General features: G+C 39.2%; 2 protein-coding genes across 3 annotated transcripts in view; one reads left to right on the top strand and one right to left on the bottom strand.

The window, feature by feature from the left end:
* The window catches only part of LOC128030792 (beta-1,4-galactosyltransferase 2), a 98,891-nt gene that overhangs the window by 29,449 nt on the left and 47,199 nt on the right, over positions 1–22,243 (top strand). Inside the window, exon 3 of the mRNA XM_052618768.1 lies at positions 21,860–22,095. Coding sequence (XP_052474728.1) covers positions 21,860–22,095 — 236 coding nt within the window. The remainder of the gene's footprint in view (positions 1–21,859; positions 22,096–22,243) is intronic.
* Positions 12,485–19,559, bottom strand: LOC128030785 (uncharacterized). Of its 2 annotated transcripts, none has more exons than XR_008187968.1 (2): positions 12,873–19,559; positions 12,485–12,594 (listed from the first exon to the last, which is right to left on the bottom strand). XR_008187968.1 is itself a non-coding variant. In XM_052618753.1 (2 exons), exon 2 carries the CDS (start codon positions 18,994–18,996, stop codon positions 13,069–13,071), a length of 5,928 nt encoding a protein of 1,975 aa, XP_052474713.1. In that variant the 5' UTR covers positions 18,997–19,121; positions 19,400–19,559; the 3' UTR covers positions 12,485–13,068. The 2 variants fall into 2 exon arrangements, 1 of the variants encoding a protein (XP_052474713.1); XM_052618753.1 differs by having other exon boundaries at positions 12,485–19,121; positions 19,400–19,559.

Genomic DNA, 22,243 nt, shown 5'->3' with positions numbered 1-22,243 from the left:
CTTCTCAAGCGAAGAAACCGATCTGCTCTTGCGTGAAGTTAAATGTCCTTTTGTTTTTAATAATTGGCATGTCTGTGTGATGCACATCCCTGTGTGTAATAAGCCAACATGCACTGTGGACCTGCCCAGAGGCACATTTTCTACCAACGCGCTCTTTAAATAACAATGGCATATTGACTTTAGACTTTAGACCAGGTTTGAGTTGGTCTATGGCGCAGTCTATTTTCAGCTCCTTAAAATAGCAATGCACCAGCAATGCGCCTGAACACAACTCTTTTTTAGACCAGGATGCTCATGAGCGCACAAATGGGCGCAAATGCATTTGGCAATTAAACGATGTGGCGCTCGATGGGAAAATGCGAACAGCGCCGGACTAAAACTAGCAAACACACTTGCGCTGCGCCTTGCATTGAATTGTGCCGGGTGTATGATAGGATCCATAGTGTACAACAGTCGAATCACTAGAAGCTATTCTAAACAGATAAGTTTCAGTTTGAGCTTTAAAGACAGAAATAGAATCCTGCTGGTGAATGTTCAGTGGCAGAGAAATCCATAATTTTGGAGCTGCACAACTAAAAGCTGTACCACAAAAGGAACTCAATTTGGAGCTCTGAGTGTTTGGGTGAGGGTCATTGTAAAAGTTTAAATTAGGTTCAAGGATCATTTACTAAATTAAAAGGCTTTGAATCTCACTGTGCAGTGAGGAGTAACGGAAAGATTTTGTGTGTACAGATACATGTAAACAGTACATATATATGTATGTATGTATTCTTTTTTAATATTCTTATGTTTTTAAGAACAAAACGCTAATTAACAGGCCAGAAAATATATTTTATTTTCTCTTCATAGTTTTTGGATGTAATCTTACACTTCTGAATATGCAGTACTCTCAGTGAATAAAAATAAATAAATCTTTAGGCAACACTGCATTTTTTTAACCTTGAAGTATAAAGTGAAAAGGGATTGGCACATTGAAAGTTGTTTTAAAAGCGGTGTAAAGAAACAGCACAATTTCACAGCGGTTTGCTTCTGTCCTGGAATAGAACATTGAGAAGAGAGATTGCAGGAATAAAGATAAATTGTTTCATATTGCAAAACTAAACAAACATAGACCAGAAAACATTATCGAAGACTTTTGAGGTGATCGCTGACGGATCTTTTCCATTTCTAGTCATTTCTTTGTTTCTCTGAGAGCAGAGATGTTTTCAGCTCTGCTATTGATAGGCCTGGTTTCATGGCACCCAAAGCAGAGCTTGGCAGAAGTGTGTGTTCCCAGCTCTAGGGTGGTGCTTCCGGCTCCTGCTCATTACCTATGGAGGTAGTGGTGTGAGATTGCCTTCCCCTCTAGTTGGCCCAGCTTCTGTGGTTTCACATGAAAGGCCCGGTTTGACTGAGGGTGATGGCAGCTGGCAGCCCTAAACAAAAGGATCCTTTCTGTCTTCTCTATGTGTCGCTCTCAGCTGGCCCTTTTATTACCAGACTTCTAGCCCTTTTGGAAGTCAAATCTTTTACATGGGCAGTGAGGAAGATGGAATCCTGTTGCCTGGGTTGAGCAGGGCACAAATGGGAAGACTCTTACCACACACTGGGGAATCCATTTGCAGAGCTCCCCAGAATGCACCTGACATCCAGCACTGCTCCAACCTTTTGTTTACTGCTAGTTAATCTTAATATATATATATATCAGTATTTTATATATAAAATCAGTATTGTATTGTTTTCTCCCTATTTTCCAAACTGTGACAAACGCCAATCTCTCTTTTTTGCAGAATGCGATATATCCGCTCAACCAATCACAGCGCACAATTCTATGCACACTAGACATTAATGGCAGTGCTTTGAATACACCTGGCATCCTAGTTTTCCTCATCTACTTTGAACATTGTGATCAACAAACAAGGGCTGCACGATAAATTGCATGTGATTGCCATGCGCATCTCGTCAGTAAAGCCGGTTCTGTGATTAATAGTACCAGTAAATCTCCATTACGTGCTTTCAGATGGAAATTATTCCGATGCATTAATACACAGAGCCATAGATCACTAACAAGCTACACAAAATCACATTTATTAGATGAATCACATTCGATTATTAACGTGATATTGCGTAGTTTGTCAGTGTTAGTGTTTTTATTAATGCCATTTATGTTTTTGTTAATATAGCATATAGCACTAGTCAACTTAATTAATGGAACATGGCAAAGTTGAATGCACTTTTGGAAGTTGAATGTAAGGGAAATGTCATTTTGGAATTTTGGTGGTCTTTTAAATTAAATTTTATTGCTGTAATTAAATTATAGCATTAACAAGTATTATACAAATCTGGATTTGTAATGTTATTATAACCCAAAGTTGCTATGTGAAAGTATGAAACAGAAAATAGGGGTTTTCATCTTGCCACTTTCTTGGTGAATTAATCAAAGTGGATTTATAGCATTTTGGAACCAAACTCTTCATATATATATAAAATATAATACATATATGCAGCAAGTCCTGAATTGTGTCAAACATTTCAGCATTCATGTTTACCCTATCAGTGAAGTCAAGGCTGATACAATATTTTATTTGCTATCTTTTTTATTTTATTCCATTAGGCCCATTTCACACCACAAATTGAAGCAGCACATTTATTTTGCCGCCCTTACATACAGGTTACAATATTCACACTACCTGCATAAATGCACTGCTTATGCAGGCAGAAACACTGTCAGTATTAAAGAACAATGTGATGTTGTTGCAGTTAAGCTGCTTCTTTGCCTTATACAGTTTATTTGTAACACTGAACCAGAATCATATGCCAGTGAGTCACTATTGACAGAAACTGCTGTTCAAAATTCTTAGCACAATTACTAGGCCTGTTTTGTATTTGACTCTTTGTGGTGGGATTGAATTCATGAAAGTGTAAGGCTAAAATAACCTCTCATCTTTTAATGAGAATTACAGGAAGATGTCTCTCTTGCCACATTAGTCAGCACAACAGGAAATAGGAATGAGTCATCATTAATGGCTTCTGCCATCTTTTTATTCCATTTCAGATGCCAGTGAGCTACTAGTACTTGATGAACTTAAGTACAGTAGGTGCTTTTGTTCTTGTCTTGCACACTAAGAAATGTTGCTGAATGGATCTACACTATGTGAGAGGATGCTTGGCAGGTCCTGAAAAGGATGTTTTCGTGTATTGAACAAAAGATGTGGTGTATATGAAATGAGTCTTACGATTCACTTGAAGAAGACAGCGAATATGGCACTGTTGATTTCAGAAATAGTACTGGTGGTAAGTGAGATGTTCTGGGATGATTGACATTGACTAAAGCTTTATGTGAGAGATTTTTCTGTGAGAAATGGCTGCAGCAGAATGCCGTGTAAGGCATAATATACTGTCAGCTGCTTCCCTTCGCTGTTCATTTTGCGATAATGATCAGCTAACTGTTCAGTGTCCTGCTATTATAGGGCTGCTCAACCATAAATATGTGGACATGAAATTTGAGTTTAAATTATTTTATCACTTAAACCTGTATGTTGTTGTAAAGCAAAGACAAACTCTAGTCTCTAGTCTCTGTCTATATTGCTTTGAAATGTGCAGGTGTTGTTGTTGTTTTTTTTTCAGTCGGCCATTGTTCCTCATTATATTAAAAAAGACATAAAATTAAGCAACATAATTAAGTGAAAAGATTGTCCATCGCAATGTGCAAACCAGTCGGCCAAGCTTTAAGACTAGCATAAGTATTATTGCCACTGAATGCTAATAATGGAATATATTCAGTTTCCTTAAACTCTCAAACAACTTAAAATGTGATGTAATTGTATGCATGATATGTATGTTTTACAATAGACTTTCAAAATCTTTCCTGCAAACTCATTGTGTTTCTGCAAAATTCAGCATTCTGACATTGAAATGTTCACGTGAATTGTGCAAATCCGATGAGTTTTGTAAAACCATTTATGATTTTGACTCGTTGCTTTTCATTAAAAAAATAGTTTAAAGGCTTCAAAACAATATTGCTACAGTAAAACATGTAGTTTTATTCTAATATCAGAATTTTCAGAAAGTATTTCAGCTTCTGATTTCAGTATTCATATATTTATTTATTTAATTGGAATTAAAAAATCACCCTTTCCATTGGTCCAGAGTTTGCAGGTAAGAATATATTGTTTCTATATATAGACCTATAATGAACATCTTTAAATCAAAAGTTTTAAATTTCTCCATTGTTTTTAATTTTAATAATGTCATTTGCTGAACTTCATGGGATTGTAGTTCTTTTCCTCTTGTACCTTTGTCTTTCTGTCTGATTTTCAAATACTTTTTTGCTTCAAATCAAAGTTTGTAATGCTGTAATTCACCTAATACCTGCTCTGTTAAGCTCAAGTCATATATCATAAGTACTGACTTATATAAATATAAATAAAGACTCTTTAAAATCCTTATTAAAAACATGAATTCTTCCAAAACGAAGACCACTGTTAAACTGCATCCAAACACCATGAGTGAGTGACCAGGAATAAGAATTGCACACTAACAGGTCAATATGTCCCCATCTTTTAGACATTATCATAGTATCCAACATGATTTGTAAGCGATTTCAAAATGTGAGATGTTCTAGTATGTCACTTGTTTTGAAAAGAGAGATCTTATTAACATCACCTTTCATCTCCTCCATCTCGCTGTTGCCATTGTGCCCCTTTGTCTTTAACCAGTTATTAAGCATTGCTGTTAGCACAAAAATGCTTAAATTCTGTCATTTATAAGCACCTGCATGGACTTGATGCTGTGTCCCGGTCGCAGCATAGCATGCTAGCATTCATCACTCTCAGTGTTCCCCAGTGTCTGCCTTACTTACGGCTGGCTGACACCAGCACTGATGGAACTGCTCCATCAAAGGACTCTGTCAGTGAGTCACTAAGTCACTCTGTGAAATGCCAGTTGAGTAACACGGTGCATCCAAAGATCAGTCCATTTAGGTTGGCACACATGCCGAATAGAGGAGTAAAGGGTGAAACCTTACCCTCTGTGAAAGGTTATCTCACCTCTGTCCTCACCTTTGAAGTCGTGCTGCACTAAACAATGTGTTATTGAGCAGGATGTAATTCTAGAGCACCATGGACCGTGTTGATCTGCCGCTGAGGGCAGAGACTATGAATTATTGAGTCCTGGGGCGATAGATGCATGTGGATGTCCTATTGTGTCGGCCTGTGTGAAATTTAAATTGTGATGGTCAGATAGAGGGGAGCAGAGTTCAAATACGCTGGGATTGAATCTTAAATCTCAAATGAGCAACGTTACAAAAGAGAGAGCTGATTTTCTCTAGAGTTCTGTAAAGAACATGTGACTCCCTACTGCTTTGTGGGTCATCCACAAGTCCAAAAGTACTAGAAATATATAGATAACTATAACAATATTTATATTATCATCCTCTCCAATGCTTAGTAATGATCTGTTTATTATAAACAAGAACTGCAGCTTTATCATCTGCTTTGTCAAATGCTCAAGCTCTTTAAAGGGTTAGTTCACCCAAAAATGAGAACTCAGGACATCGATTTATCGTCTCCCCATATTGTGGTATGGACTTCCCCGTTAAAACGATTATTAAAGCATTATATTTATCATCTATGTGAACAGACTTTTGACTTGTTGTTTTGAGAGTTGACTTCAGTTTAAAGAATTGTAAGCAACAGATGTTCAGATCTACAATTTCTTAGAATATCACAAAACTGTTTACCGTATTTTCTGCACTTTTTTTCATAGTTTGGCTTGTCCTGCGACTCATAGTCAGGTGCGACTTATTTATCAAAATTAATTTGACATGAAACGAGAGAAATGAACCAAGAGAAAACATTACCGTCTCCAGCCACGAGAGGGCGCTCCATGCTGCTTAGTGCTCTTGTAGTCTACACTGAAGACATAGAGCGCCCTCTCGCGGCTGTAGACAGTAATGTTTTCTCTTGGTTCTTGGTTCTAAATAAATGTGACATACTCCAGTGCGACTTATAAATGATATTTAATGGTTCTACATTGTTTATAAAGCATATAGAAAACTTGAGACCATACTCTTTATACTCAAAAAATGCCAAAAGGCAGTTCGGCACTACACAAACATGACTTTGAACTACCACCGGCTGAGGTTTAATTAAAGATCCGAGTATGAACAGAGCCGAGTATTGCTTTGAGAACCGCTCTGCCCAGTAGCAGTTGGTTGAGGTGGATGAGATGTGTCGAGCAGCTGGTCTGCTACATGTAGTCTGGTTTTTCCTCTCTAAAGCCTGAAGTTGTGTGGTCTGGAGACTTCTAGGCAATGGCAATAATTGCTTCTGTCTGTCAGCCATTGTTATTAAAATGTTTAATGAATTCCTCGGCTGAAACTGGAACCATCTCCATGGACCACCTGAACTAACCAGCCAAATAAAGGAAAAATGTGTAAAATGTGTAATGCATTTATTTATAAAAATATGCACAAGGCTGCATTTATTTAGTCAAAAATAATTAAAAACAGTAAAACTGTAAAATATTAATTTAAACCTAATGCTTTCTATTTTACTTTCTGTTTGAAATGTAATTTCTTCTTGTGATGGCCAAGCTGAAGCCATTAAAGCCAGAATCATTTTAGAAATCATTATTTTATGATGATTTGGTGCTCAAAAAACATTGTATTTTTTATTCAGTGCTTATACAGTTCATATTGTAAATGTCTTTACTGTCAGTTTTGATCAATTTAATTTGATTATTTTGCTTAATAAATGGCAAGGCAAGTATATTTCTATAGAATATTTCATATAGTGGTAATTCAAAGTGATTTACAGAAAAATATTTAATAGTATAATCGTAGTAAAAATAGTAATCATAGAAAAAGATTTTATAGAATTTAGTAAAAAATAAAAAAAGGAACAAAAATGAAGACAACCGTACTGTTTCTGATGTTTCATAAACAGTTGAATCCAAGTAAATTTATTTATTGTAAGTTGCAAAAATGAGAATTATAGTTGGATAAAAAAACAACATTGTTAATGTATTGCAAAATATACTGTATCTTCTAGCCTAAGTGCTATCTCAAATGTTTGAGACATTCATTATAGCTCTCTTCTCCTGCCCACTCCCCCTTAGTCATGTTCTTTCAGCCCATTTCTCTGTCTTTCTTTTTTGTCTTTCTGACTGTTCGCCTCCAGTTCTGTCCTCCTACTCTCTCCTCACCACCTTCATTCTCTCTACTGCTTTACTTCTCATGGCTCTCAGCATGCAGTGTTATGTTCAGTGTCTCCTCCATCTGTTCATCTTTTCCTCTTCCTCTCCCTCTCTCTCTTTTCTGCTTCAGTGGTCACTTACAGCCACGTGGCTCTGCTGTGTAGTTCACTGTGTGGCCAACACTCTATCACCATATCTGGAGACATAGCCGCAGAACATGAGAAAGTCTTAAAAACATTTGCCGTGACTAATCTCACTTTTCATCCTCTCTTGATTAAATGGCCCCCACAAAAACACACCATGGTAAAGTGATGATATCAGATGGAAAACCATGACAGTTTGATATATTTTGAAGTTTAAATGACTACATTATACCAAATAAAATTCCAGGATTCTGTATCTTTCAAAATTTAACTTAGAATGCCCTTCAAATTCCAGATGAATTCCTGAAATCGTATTGAATCTGAATTAAGGTAGAGCAAACAGGATGCAGAATTGTGGTTGAAATTTGAATTAAATTGGAATGAAATTCAAAGGAAAGGTCCAGAACCGCCATTGGAATTTCGACAGGAAAAAAGGATAAGAAAAAAAAAAACACTGATACATCCTGAGAAATTATGACATTTCATCAGAGGTCACACAAACAAAAAGAAATATTATATATATGGATAAGGGATTTCATAATTTGAAATGTAACAATAGAAAAAGGTGAAACACTCTTGTTGCAAAACACATGCTCCCTCCCTTAGATCAGTGTTTTACATATCTGGCTAAAACTCCTGTGCTAAAGGTTACAGCTGGATGGACATTGGTGACATTTGTGTGGGGATGAAGTGGTATTGCTTTTGACAGGATTTGTTTCTCTTACTCCCTTTCTCTCTACAGTACAGTATGTGACTCTCCTTTCTTTATTCCTCCTCTCACTCCCTTTCTCCCATTCTCCAGTTGCCTACATTATTATTTGTGTTGATGTTGCATAACTTTGTTGGCAGTTGGCCTGAGAGCCATGCTAGAGCTCTGCAGGGGTCAGGAGAAAGTGTGATGGAAATAGAGAAGGAATTAGAGAGAGAAAGCCAGTAAGTTAGTGTGTGTAGCCAAGAGATCCAGGTAATAAACCCTTTGTGCTTTGAGGCACCTACAGTACAGAATATTACATTTTCACTGGGCTTATCCCTCATGGTGGCCTGCCTGATATTATATAAGGGCATGTTGGATGCACTTAGTCAAAGTCCCTTTAAGGCAGGTCAGTTCCTTGGTGGCCATTTTGTTAATGCTATTTTCTATAGGTTTGGGAATTGGGAAAAACAAAAGACCTGTTTTTGAATATAATATTTCAATGATATATATATATATATATATATATATATATATATATATATGTAAAATTACATGATGCTTATCATATGTATCATATTTAAATAATACAGTATTATTTAAAATATTACATGTGTTTCCTTCTGAATGTGAAAGTATCTGAATATATATATTTTAATATATGTATCTGAAAGGATGTAAACATATATTGCATTCCTCAAAATAAAAATCCAAGTAAATTCAGATATTTTCACATTTACATTTACACACACACAAAAAAAATATATTTAAAGACTAATAATAGAGCCATACTTTATGATCCTTGTAAAAATCTGTTTACCCTGGCTAGTTGTCAGTGAGATTGATTGAAAATAGTGTACTTCAGCTCTTTTATGTAGTATTCATAAGACATTCTTTGGGTGTGTTGACTGAAGCTGAGACCATGCTGCACTATCAGTAAGGATGCTATGACGAGCTGGTGGAAGAACTGGAGGCAATTGTTTACCTCCTCCAATCTTATCAGTGCTCTCAGTCATTGCGATCAGACTGCAGGGAACACTCTGTTCGAGAGCAGCTATTGCTGGTGTTTGGATCGCAAGGTATTAATCGATCTAGACCATGGTCCACAAACTATTTGCGGTGTGCACCCCTTTCTAGTGTTTGACATGTCAAGCACCCCCACTACCTTACTCCAGTTAAACACTGAATTTTAAACTGGAATAATACAAATATTCACTGTATACATTACAGGGCTTGAAATCAGCTTTTTAGCTCATCAGCCACTGTGGCTAGTGGTTTTCCAAAATTACTAGCCACTCAGCATTTTCACTAGCCATAATTTTGTTATTGGGAAATTACGTTTTATATGATTAAAGTTACTGCATACTAAAATGTATTGGAGTATATTTCATTAAATATATATATCAATTTATAAAAATTGATTTTCCAGGTCGTTTTTTGCCTTTTTAAAGGGCATTTTCCCCATAACCTTATTCCCCAAGTGTCTTGTTTCATATCAAATTCTTACATTTAAAAATGATGATTTTTTTTAAAGATAATTATTTTGTGTATTTGGTGTGATAGAATATGTTGACATTCTTTAATGGAAAAAAAAACTGTATTTTTTAAATACTGTACATTTTTGTAGGTCCTCTATTGTATGCCCCACCTTTTTCAAACATGTCGTTTTCCAGAAAGTTCCTTCTTCTGACAAGCACAATCTGCTCTGATTGGCCAACTGACCCAGTGCCTTGTGATTGGCCAATCACCCCAAACACACATCGGAAATGTGACGCCCCTTTCCATAATTGCGAGCTTCATCTTTCAAAATAAATGTAAAGACAGTTAATAATGTCCTTAGTTTTACCAAAGGGAACAGAGTGGCGTGACAGACACAGTGATGAAGCTCGTATGTGTTTGCAGTACACAAGCCACGGACGGTTGAGACAGCTGTGTGACCCTCTCTCTCTCTCTCTCTCTCTCTCTCTCTCTCTCTCTCTCTCTCTCTCACGCATGCACACACACACACACACACACAAAAAACACATACATGCAATGCGCAAAACTCTGCATTTGAACATTCAATAGCAAACACTTAATCTAGTAACAAAACATACTTACAGTAGCTGATTCAGAAGCACCAGATTGTTGTAGCAAAGTCAGAATTACCAGAATTACTACTATCTGAAGGCCAAATGAAGTGCTTTTGCTTTCGCCTAGATACACAAGCATCTCCCTGACATTGACTGCTTTAACACTAACTGTGGTTACTGAAACCACGCCTACTTTCTTTGCGAGAACATTTGGGCAGCATTATGCAAATCTTCCCACATAGTGACATAGACATGTGCAAAACGTGTGTAGAACGAGCCATTTTAGGGGGGTATGGCATATTCTTAACTTTGATAAAGAATATCTCTTTGTTTTTGAGACTTTAGTATTTGCAACTTTACAGCTGATTGAACTTCCTGAGCTGGTGAAGGAAGTACAGCCTTTGCCGTGTTTCCACCGAAATTACCCGGAACAATTGTACCATGAACTTTCTTCCTCAGGAACGTTTTTCCCCCCAGACCTGTTGCTTTCTGCATTTCCACCGCGGTCTAAAGTACCGGGAAGATTAGGCAAATAGTCTGGTGACGTAGGTCTGCGCGCATTTCTCAATACAAAGTACGCACATTTTTGACTTGCATCTTCAGTAGTTCAAACTTTGCGCATTCGACTCGGGAGTGTGATGTCCGCGACGACGCAAATTACAATAAAACGAAAAAGGATATCAAATTCCACTGCCTCCTTTCGTTTTTCATTTAAACATAATAATAGTCGCAGAATTGTAGCCTACTTATTTCAGGGAAATGTGTATATTTGCAGCCATTAAAATGAGACGAAATATTATATCAATTGTCTCTTTTTATTTTCATTTTAACAGAGATAAATTGAATAAAGACCAAAGATTACCTGTTAGATTTACCCAAAACAAATTAAATTTTATGTTTAACCACTAAAGAGACATCAGAGCCAGCAGCACACATCAGAAGTACAAGCCGAGTAGAGGCTGCTCTGGATGTTTAGCACTCAAGTCTCACCTCCAGAAGTTCCGGAACTTTGAAAAAGTACTACTTTATTTAGTTCCTGCTTGTCTGTAAGCAGACTCATCACCTTCCTGGATGAGGTTGATGATTGTTGACTTCTCTGCAAACTTCAGGAGCTTGACAGAGGGGTCAGTATAGGTGTAGTTGTTGATGTACACGGAGAAATGCAGTAGGTAGAGAACACATCCCTGAGAGGGCACCAGTGCTGATGGTGCAGCAGTTTGACATCAATTTATGTTAGAAAGCTGGTGATCCACTGCCAGATAGAGCTGGGAACAGAGAGCTGGGTTAGTTTGGTCTGGAGTGTTGAGATGATGGTGTTGAAGTCCATAAACAGGATCCTCACGTAAGTCTCAAATTTGTCCAGATAATGCAGGATTAAATTTACTCTGCAACATTACAACAGTATAAGTAATGTTATGAGTTATGTATTATGTATATAATTTTTTTTTTTTTTGTAAATATACGAATATTAAATATTTGCAAAGTGCAAAAAAATGCAAAGACAAGCTACTTTTAAATATAAAAGTAAACCGTCAGTAGGTGGCAGCAAGTGTGTCTTACCGAGTGAGACTTTGATGCATTCATTCAAACAATTAATTCAGACAGGTGATTCATTCAAGAATGAAGCAAGTGCCTGTCTTTATGAATGGATCACTGAATCATTGACTCAAATTATTAATTAAAAAAACGCAAAAAAAAACCCGAATCATTCAGTAAGGAAACACCGCTGTGTGTTGCTCAGAGATTGTTCTGCTGTGATCTTTGTTTGGAACTATGTTTGTTAACCAAATCGAGCAATAACAGTCAACACTGACAATATTGTACCAAAATATAAGTCACTTAATATTAACTACTCATCTAAACTCTTGTATAGAAACAATTTAAAATGTGCAATCTTTGTTTTCAGGGAAAACTGCACTCTCTTGGTCGTGTCATGTTGCTTAACTAGGCTAGTCATTTTTTTGTGATTTACTGTTTCCAACATAAAATCATCCATCATAAGGAAAAGAACATTCTGTGAAAATGTAACCTTTATATCTTTAATACTGACTGAGTAGGGCCATGCCAAAAAAAAAAAAAAAATGAAATTAATGGTTGAAAATCAAATTTGATGCTTGTTATCACATAATTAGATTTTGAGACTTTAGCCTGGATTTCACAGAGAGTTTCATATGTTTTATAAACATAAAAACACATTTTTTATTTGGCGGGTTGGCAGGTGTTAATGTCAAGCCCTGATGGTATATTAGAAAACATCAACATTTCAGATATAAATAAAAAAGAATATTACTTACTACATATATTGAGGTGGGCCTGCATGTTTGCACACAGATAATCAAAATCATTCCCTCGCGCACCCCTGGTGGTCAGTCCGCACATCCCAGTTTGGGAACCGCTACTATTCTGCCTTCACTAGTGTGTGTGAACTAGCTTTACAGATAGCTAACAATCTCCAATAAAGAACCAGGAAGCTTCTTGTTCAGTTGGTGTGTTTACTGGAAGGACTGTAAAACTGTAACATACAAAAACAATGAAAATGCATATTACAATCTCAATGATGTGAATGTACAATACAAATATAAAATAAGTAACTTAGAATGACTAAAACTCTCACAAAAACTATTGCATTAGTGAGCGATTACCATGAAACCAATATACATGGAAAATGCCAAAGGAAAGCTAACAATACTAGCGCCAAATATTCCTTACGAATTATGAAATGAAAACATGCTAAAATTACTAAATTCAATATCTAAAGGAAGCTAAAATCACTATCAAATAAATACTTACAGACAGATCTTTTTGGGAACCAAAATAATGATTTACAGACTTTAACACACTGGAGATCGACTTGCTGTGAGACTGTTAGGAGAATCACTGAACTACGGAATCTATACGTGGACAAAATGCACGAAACTCAAAACACAAACAACTCTTCCCACAAGGGGGCAGCACACTCCCCGCCTGGTATACTGCTATAACACTATTAACCTTTAACTAACAACACAATTTCTGAAATAGGTCTTGTGTACACCTTAGCAGTACCTTCTTTAATTATTCGTACATCTACTTTCCGTACTCTCTTATCTCGACCCGGGTAAGTGTTCACAATAAGTCCAGTAGGCCATTCGTTTCTTTTAACCTGAGTGTCCTTTAGGAGAACAACATCACCGATGGTTAAGTTTGTATGATCTGCTTGCCATTTTCTTCTTGGTTGAAGCGTTGCTAGATATTCTTCTCGCCATCGTTTCCAGAATGAGTTGGCAAGACTTTGCACCTGTTTCCATTGCTTACGGTACAAGTCTTTAGGATCGAAGTCTCCAGGTGGAATAGAGACGGGACAGATTTTCTGTGTAAGAAGGGCCCCTGGCGTCAGCAAGTCGGGTTGTTGAGGATCGGAAGACACAGGTACTAATGGACGACCATTCATTATGGCTGTTACCTCTGCCATGAGCGTCACAAGTACTTCGTGAGTCAGATTTGGAGAGTGAACTTTCAGCAACATAGCCTCCAGAATACGTCGGGCCACTCCAATCATTCTTTCCCACACTCCTCCCATGTGAGAGGAGTGAGGTGGGTTAAACTTCCAAGAGCATGACTCATTTTTGAGGTAGGATTGAAGCTCAGGATCTTCTGAACTTATCTGGAGCTCTTTGCACGCTCCAACGAAGTTCGTTCCACAATCTGATCTAAAGAACTTGGTGGGGCCTCTTATAGCCTGGAACCTTCTGAGAGCATTTATAAAACTTGAAGTTGAGAGAGACTCAACTACCTCGATGTGAACTGCACGAGTAACTAAACAGGTAAACATTACTGCCCAGCGTTTGTTCTCTGACACTCCACCTCTTGTCCTGCGAGTACAGATGTTCCATGGTCCAAACACATCCACTCCGACATTTGTGAAAGGAGGAGTTTGGATGAGACGATCGGCTGGAATTTCTGCCATCTTTTGTTGTTGTACTTTGCCCCTTAACCTGCGGCAGGTTGTGCATTTGGTGATAAGATTTGTCACCAACCTTTTTCCTCCAAGGATCCACAGTCCAGCAGACCTGATGGCTCCTTCTGTGATGTGTCTACCTTGGTGCACAACCTGTTCGTGATAGAACTGGACAAGCAAGGTAGCAATGTGATGCTTCTTAGGAATGACAATGGGTTGACTTTGTTCTTGAGTTATTTCAGCAGAGGTCACACGTCCTCCTACTCGCACCAGTCCTTCTTTATCCAAAAACACATTCAGATTCTTCAGTGGACTGTGTTTTGATATGACCTCCCCTTTGTTCAAAGTTTTTATTTCCTTTTCAAATATCTCGCCTTGAACAGTTTGCACAATAGCTAACTTTGCTTGTGTTAGAGCATCCATCTTAGATTCCTCTGACTCGGGAGCTTTTGAAATAGATCTCGCCTTTCCAATGAGTTTGGCGATAGCTTGGGTAAGACGTTTCCAACTGGAGAAGCGCTCAAACCTGTGTGAGCCAAGCGATTTTGTCACAGTCGTGGTTGCAAATGTTGAGACTTGTGGGCGGACTTCAGAGTCTGTGGCTGGTTCAACAAGTTGAAAGCTGTTTAATTCCGCAGGACACTCTCCATCACTTCTCCTCAAGAAGTCGGGACCAGTAAACCAATTGGTAGAACTCAGTAGTGAAGCTGGCACATACCGTGTTCCATGATCAGCAGGATTGCTTTCCGTGCTTACAAAGTGCCACTGACTGGGTTCAGATGACTTTCTGATGCGAGCAACACGGTTGGCGACGTAGACGTAAAACCTCCGGCTGGTGTTGTGGATGTAACCTAAGACTACTCGGCTATCAGTGTAGTATTTCACTTTGTGAATTTCGAAGTCAAGTTCATCCAGTAACATGTCTGCCAGCTCCACTGCCAGAACTGCAGCACATAGCTCCAAGCGAGGTACTGTGTGGACTTGTCTAGGAGCTAATTTGGACTTGCCCATACAGAAGCCTATGTGGACATGACCTTCGGTGTCTATGGCTCGCAGGTAAGCAACTGCTGATATGGCTGATGTAGAAGCGTCTGCAAACACACACAGCTCTTTTTGACAGGTAGCTTGCAATGTCATGTTCACATACTGTCTAGGGATTTGTAGTTTCTCAAGGTCAACAAGCGAGTTTTTCCAAGATTTCCATCGTGCCTCTTTTTCTGCTGGTAATGGAGTGTCCCATTCACAGTTCTCTGAGCACAATTCTCGGATGAGAGCCTTGCCTTGCATGATGATGGGGGCAGCAAACCCAAGGGGATCATAAAAACTTCTTGTGAATGGCTTGTCTTCTCTTGACACGAGGAAGGTGAAACAGTCATTTTGCAAATCCCAGTTCAGCCCTAAACTTCTCTGTAAGGGCAGGGGCTCAGCACCAAGGTCAAGGTTCTTCAGTCCCTTTGCACGTTCTTCCGATGGAAACGCTTCCATAACATCTGGGCTATTGGAGGCTATTTTGTGCAAGCGAATGTTAGAGTCTGCAAGCATTTCTTTGGTGCTTTTCAGGGTTTGAATGGCACTGGCGTCTGAAGGAAAGGAAGCCAGTCCGTCATCAACGTAAAAGTTTTTAAGAACAAACTGTCTGGCCTCTTCACTGTACTCCTCTTGTGTAGCCAGAGCCGCCCTCCGGAGGCCATAAATTGCTATGGCGGGAGACGGGCTATTTCCAAACACGTGTACAGTCATCCTGTACTCTCTGATGACCTTTGTGGGATCGTTACCTTCATACCACAGGAAACGCACAAAGTCGCGGTGGTCCTCACGAATGACAAAACAATAGAACATTTGCTCAATGTCCGCAGTGATTGCCACAGGTTCTTTGCGGAAACGCAAGAGGACACCAATAAGTGAGTTGTTCATGTCCGGGCCGCTCAACAAAACATTGTTCAGAGACGTGTCTTTGTGAGTGGCACTAGAGTCAAACACTACACGTATCTGGTTAGGTTTGCGAGGATGATAGACACCAAAGAATGGTAGGTACCAACACTCCTGATCCTTGTCGAGTGGTGGGACGGGTTCCGCATGTCCTGACTCAAACATTTTCTGCATAAAGTCCAAAAAATGTTCTTTCATAAGGGGCTTTTTGTCAAGTACGCGCCGCAGCGAATTGAGACGTTTGACCGCTTGGTCTCGGTTGTTGGGTAGCCTGGGCCTGTTTGTTTTAAAGGGTAGTGGCGCCACCCAACTGTTGGACTCGTCCATAAACATTTGCTCATCCATGATCTCCAGGAAGAGTTCATCCTCTACTGACATGGCGGGTTTGTCATCATGAGGGGTTCTCATGAACAATTTGTTGGTGAGACAATCGTTTTCATCTGTGTCAATCAAGCTGGTCATGTTCAAAGAGTTAAATGGGGAGTTGGAGCTCATAACTTTTTCTTTGACATGGAATGAGTTGGGGCAAGAGTCCAAGAGAGATGTGCGTCCATTGTACAACACTGTAGTGCGGTAAACACTGACTTTGCTTGGCACGTGAGCACCCCCAAGGCAAACCTCACCAATTATGACCCAGCCAAGGTCGAGGCGCTGGGCGTACGGAGCATCGTGAGGGCCGTTGTAGTGCTCTCTGACCTTGTGCACTCTCGGTATGTCCCGACCGAGGAGGACCAGTATTGAAGCATTTGGGTCCAAATCTGGAATCTTGTCTGCTAAATGCTTGAGGTGAGTGTGGTGTTCTGCGACCTCCGGTGTCGGGATCTCAGATCGATCATCTGGGAGCATGTTGCACTCGATTAATGTGGGAAGCCGGACGCTAATGTTGCCATCAAGAGACTCTACTATGAAGCCGTCAGCTTGGCGTGCCCTTGTTTCTCCCACACCTGAGCAGGTTTTCAAGGTGTAAACTTTGGTCCCTGAATTAACGTTAAAGATCTTAAAGAATTCTGTCTTTGCTAAAGACCTATTGCTTTGCTCGTCTAACACAACATAAACTTTCACTGCTTTTTCTTTGTGTCCAGCAGGATAAATGTTTACTAAACAGATCTTGGAGCATGAGCGTGAGCTGTTACCTTTGCCACAGATCTCTGTACATTTAGACACAATGGCTTGGATAGGACTTTCTGGCTGCTCCCCGCCATGCCCGTCTGGGTTTGCAGAGCCTGGAGTTTCTGTTTTCCATGGTGCTGGTCCAGGGTGCAGCGCGGTTATGTGGTGGTCGCTTTTACACTCAATGCAATGTACACTTGTGTTACAGTCTTTCGCCATGTGGTTGATGGAGGAACAGCACTTGTAACAAATGTTATTTTCCTTGAGAATAGCTTTTCTTTCATCCAAGGTCTTTGCTCTGAAACCACGACACTTGCGGAGAGAGTGTGGTTTGTTGTGAAGCGGGCACAGTTTATCTGGGTCAACCGCCTTTTGCTCACAGGATTCACGATAGCCTTTTGCAGCAGTTATTTCAGTTTTTCGAACAGATACTGCAGTTTTGAAATTGGGCTTGTTCAGTCTTTCAGGCCTATAAACACTTGGGTTGGTAGAAAGTAAAGGGGCAAAGCTTGGGTCATTGAGGGTTTTAGCTTTGTCGCACACAAACTTCACGAAAAAAGGGAATGGCGGGTATGACGCATGGTGTTGTTCTTTGTAGTAGGATGCTGAAGTAATCCATTTCTCTTGGAGGTGGAATGGGAGTTTTTGAACAATAGGAGTGATGCCCCGGGACGTATCTAGGTAACTTAGGCCGGGTAGGAGACCATCTACACGGGCAGCATCAAGCTCTGAGATGAGATCACCTAGCTCCCTTAACTTGTGATTTTCTCTGTTTGCGATTTTGGGAAAATCTTCTAACTTTTTCAAGAGAGCATTCTCTATTGCTTCAGGGGACCCGTAGCTGTCCTCCAATCTTTGCCATACCATTTTGACACCAGCGGTGGCATCATAGGTGTGTACAGCTCTTAATCGTTTCGCTTGCTCTGATGATTTGGGGCCTAGCCATTTGCAGAGGAGATCCAACTCCTCTCTTGGTGATAAATAGAGACCTACTATAGCGTTCACAAAAGATGCCTTCCAGGCCCAATAATTTTCAGGCTTATCATCAAACGTCAGGAGCCCTGAGCTAACCAACTCTCTGCGAACCAAATATTTGGCTAAGTCTGATGTGGCTGGGGAATTGGACTCGTTTGCATTGACAACAGGGCATGGAGACGATAGCTTGGGCTGGAAAGGGGCAGACTCATTCATAGAGCGTGGCTGATATCTATGATCAGTAGTAACTGGGGTTGGATACTGTGAGTGAGAAGTGAAAAAGGCATTTTTGAATGAGCTTTGGGCATAAGAACGATCTGCTCCGCTAGTGTTGCCATACTGCGAGGGATGTGCCTCAGGTAGCTCTTGAAATCCATATTCACTAATCTCACTGTTTTGTATGCTGTGCTCTTTGACTTTATTTTGGACAAAATCACCACTGTATTTTTCTTGCTGAGCTGCTGGAAGCACTAATGTGCTAGCTTGTGCGGAGGCAATGCGGGTATTAGTCGGCACAGGTGGAACTGTTATAGGCTGGGTGACGTTGTCGCTGTTTTTTGGAAACAAGGTATATCCATCTTCATCCTCGGCCGCTGCTTCCAGGACCTTTGCTTCGGCGTTGGCGGCTGCAGCTGCACTCTGTAAACGTAGTTTGAGGAGATCAGCGGTGAGCTCTGCTTTCTTTTTTGCAGCTTCAGCTTCGATGTGGGCTTGTTCTTTTATCACCTCTGCTTCTTTTTCAGCGTATGATGCCTGTGCTTGAGCGGCAGCTGCTTTAGCGCGTGCTTTTGCTGCCAAAATGCTTGCGTTGGACCTTTGACTGGCCCGCGACCGCTGACTGGATCGTGAGATGTTAGAACAATTCGATCTCGTTTCCCACAGGTCACCAACGTTGCTAACTGTACTTTGGTGGTCTGGGGCAGCAGTGTTGTCTTCTGTATTGACTTTTGATTGAACTTCCATCTGTCTTTTTACTATTCTGCCTTCACTAGTGTGTGTGAACTAGCTTTACAGATAGCTAACAATCTCCAATAAAGAACCAGGAAGCTTCTTGTTCAGTTGGTGTGTTTACTGGAAGGACTGTAAAACTGTAACATACAAAAACAATGAAAATGCATATTACAATCTCAATGATGTGAATGTACAATACAAATATAAAATAAGTAACTTAGAATGACTAAAACTCTCACAAAAACTATTGCATTAGTGAGCGATTACCATGAAACCAATATACATGGAAAATGCCAAAGGAAAGCTAACAATACTAGCGCCAAATATTCCTTACGAATTATGAAATGAAAACATGCTAAAATTACTAAATTCAATATCTAAAGGAAGCTAAAATCACTATCAAATAAATACTTACAGACAGATCTTTTTGGGAACCAAAATAATGATTTACAGACTTTAACACACTGGAGATCGACTTGCTGTGAGACTGTTAGGAGAATCACTGAACTACGGAATCTATACGTGGACAAAATGCACGAAACTCAAAACACAAACAACTCTTCCCACAAGGGGGCAGCACAGCTACTCTAGACCATTTTCTCCATTCCCTTCCATGCATGCCACTTGACTGCTTGCCTTACTCTTACTCACTGCTTATTAAAAGTTTAAAAGTAGCTGATTCCAATGAGCCTTTGTAGAGATCACTTCAAAGGGATCTTTGGATAGATCGAGGGGAACAGCTCATGGTGACGCCACACACTGTTTTTATTGAAAGAAGCAGTTTGTAATTAGGTTGGTGGCTGCATCTCATAAAAAGTGGACACAACAATGCTTTTTTCCTTCCATTCTATTTTTCTGTGTCCATGAGGAGCAGCCAGTTACAACTTATTTATGGAAACAATCCAGGTGAACTCAGGATGAAGATAACAGAACACCGCAGAAGGGTAATGCCATTATAAACATCTGACTATGAAATTGTAATGGTAAACATATCTGATTGACTGAATGCTAGAAATAAACACCCTGATCTTGCATATGGAAGGTTCTCTAAGGAAAATTACCTTTATCTCCGGACAGGAACAATGTCTCAATTACATCCGCAAACAGCCGTGCTGTACCCTGCTGACCTGCTGCTGCTTAGTTTAATGATGTGGCTGATAGGGAAACAAGCACAGGTGCAGCAGTAGGCCTTGTGTATAATCAACTATAAATGTATTTTTAACCGGACCTATCTTCTGGCACCCAAAATAGAGTAGCAGGCTGTGAGATGGTTACACAAAGCTGCTGTTCTTCACATCTGAATTGATGAGACGGTACCTGAGGAGCTGCTTCTGCTGCTGCCAAGGTCAGCTCAATTGCTGTAAGTTCCATCACTTTCAGGTGTCGAAGGATCAGATTTCACAGAGGTGCTTGATGTTAGATCTTTTATAACTGCTGTCCGTGGCCTATTTATAGTTAATTATACTGTATGCACCTGTATATGAAATGCATACTATTGTATACTGCCGTTTAAAAGTTTTGGGTCGGAAAAAAGTTTATTTCTTAATAAAAGTATTAAAGTATTAAATCAAAAGTAAACTTTTGAATGGAAATACATAGAAGATGTTATTTATTTTCATGTCTCATGTTTTTTCATTATTGATTTCTCTAAATGAATTTTAAAAAAAGTATTTAAATGCTTCAGGAGAGTAGGTAGCACAAGATTATAATGTACTTTTGAAAAAGGTTTTGCAAAATTTGCAAAGTATACATTAAACTGAATTATTAGTATTTTACAGATGTCAGTAAAGATAATCTCTGAAAACATAGAAGGGACAAATATAAATCTAATATTGGCCAACAAATCCAGTATTGTCTGAGACTTCTTTTTTTATATTATTATTAAATCCATTTTATCACTTAACCAATATGGTACTGACTTTTTGTGCACCACAAGAAAACAATCCTCACTTTGACTTCTACTTTTTGATAATGAATGTCAATGAACCAAACTGACCAAGCTTCACTGTATTTCACAAGAATCATACAACTTCAGTGACACAACAGAAACACTTATTATAAATTAATTTTAACAGTTTATTAGGTCATTGCTGTGAGTTGATTTAATTTGATTCAGGTCAGGGTTAAAAAAAATTATTCTTGGCAAGTTTAATTATTTGATTGATTTAGCTTTATTTTTTACTCCAAGTCTCAAGTTAATAGCCAATCAACTCGCAGACCACTTGAAATCCTTTATGGACCCCAGTTTAGGAGCCATTGCTTTTGCTCATTGAAGGATCATGGAAAAAACTTGCTTGGTTAAATGCAATCGTCCTTGAAAGGTATCACATTTGTGTCTAATCTAGTCTTGTTTATCTAATATTTTTCTTCATTACCATATTTGATTTGATTACAATAACTGATTTGCTGTGCGTTAGATGTTTATAGACAGAATTAATCTTTATGATCAGATGGGAAAACATAATGCTGTTACCTAAAAATGGCTCTCCATACATATTCAGTAGCAGCATAGACTCCTTTGCTAATGAGTATTGTCGAAGCCCCTGTGGCCAAAACTACGTCAGTTCACCAGCAAATAGGGATTAGATTGTGGCTAGGTGTAGTAGCGAAATCTTTTACTGTTGAGACTCCTGCAAAGTCTTTGTGTGAACATATAATCAAGCCTTATTCTGCTTTATTGATTGGTTGTCTCAACTTAAGATCTGTGGATCAATGAAGAGGAAGAGAGAGTCAAGGAAAACATTTCTCGCTCTGGACAGTCAGCTAGTTGTGATTGTATTATAATTGTAATAATGATTCCCAAATTCACTCTGCTGGGAGTTAATGCTGTTGAAACTTCTAATAAGTCTCACTGAGCCTCTTTTCTTCTCTGCAGTGGGACGTCTCCTCATCGAATTCAGCTCCCAGATAACCCTCGAGCGGGTGCAGAGAGAGAACCCTAATGTGACCGAAGGGGGGAAATACACTCCTCCAGACTGCCGGCCAAAGCAAAAGGTGGCCATCATCATCCCGTTCAGGCACAGAGACAACCACCTGAAATATTGGCTTCACTACCTGCACCCAGTCCTGCGCAGACAGAAGATCGATTATGGGATCTATATCATCAACCAGGTTAGTGTGTATACTGTATGCTTTTGTGTAGGACATTTTCACACTAGAGCTTTTAACAGTCCATATGATCCCTGTTGGAGAATCTGTGTTTGTAGAGCATTATATTTGGTTTCTAGCTGGTTTAAGATGGTTATTAGTAAATCTAAGA

This window comes from Carassius gibelio, chromosome A2 (assembly GCF_023724105.1).
Source record: "Carassius gibelio isolate Cgi1373 ecotype wild population from Czech Republic chromosome A2, carGib1.2-hapl.c, whole genome shotgun sequence".
NCBI lineage: Eukaryota > Metazoa > Chordata > Actinopteri > Cypriniformes > Cyprinidae > Carassius > Carassius gibelio.
Note: the sequence above shows the minus strand (reverse complement) of the source record. Positions and strands in the feature narration are given on the sequence as shown.

Coding starts and splice junctions, on each gene's coding strand:
- LOC128030785 (XM_052618753.1), bottom strand. CDS start 18,996: ATGGAAGTTCAATCAAAAGTCAATACAGAAGACAACACTGCTGCCCCA.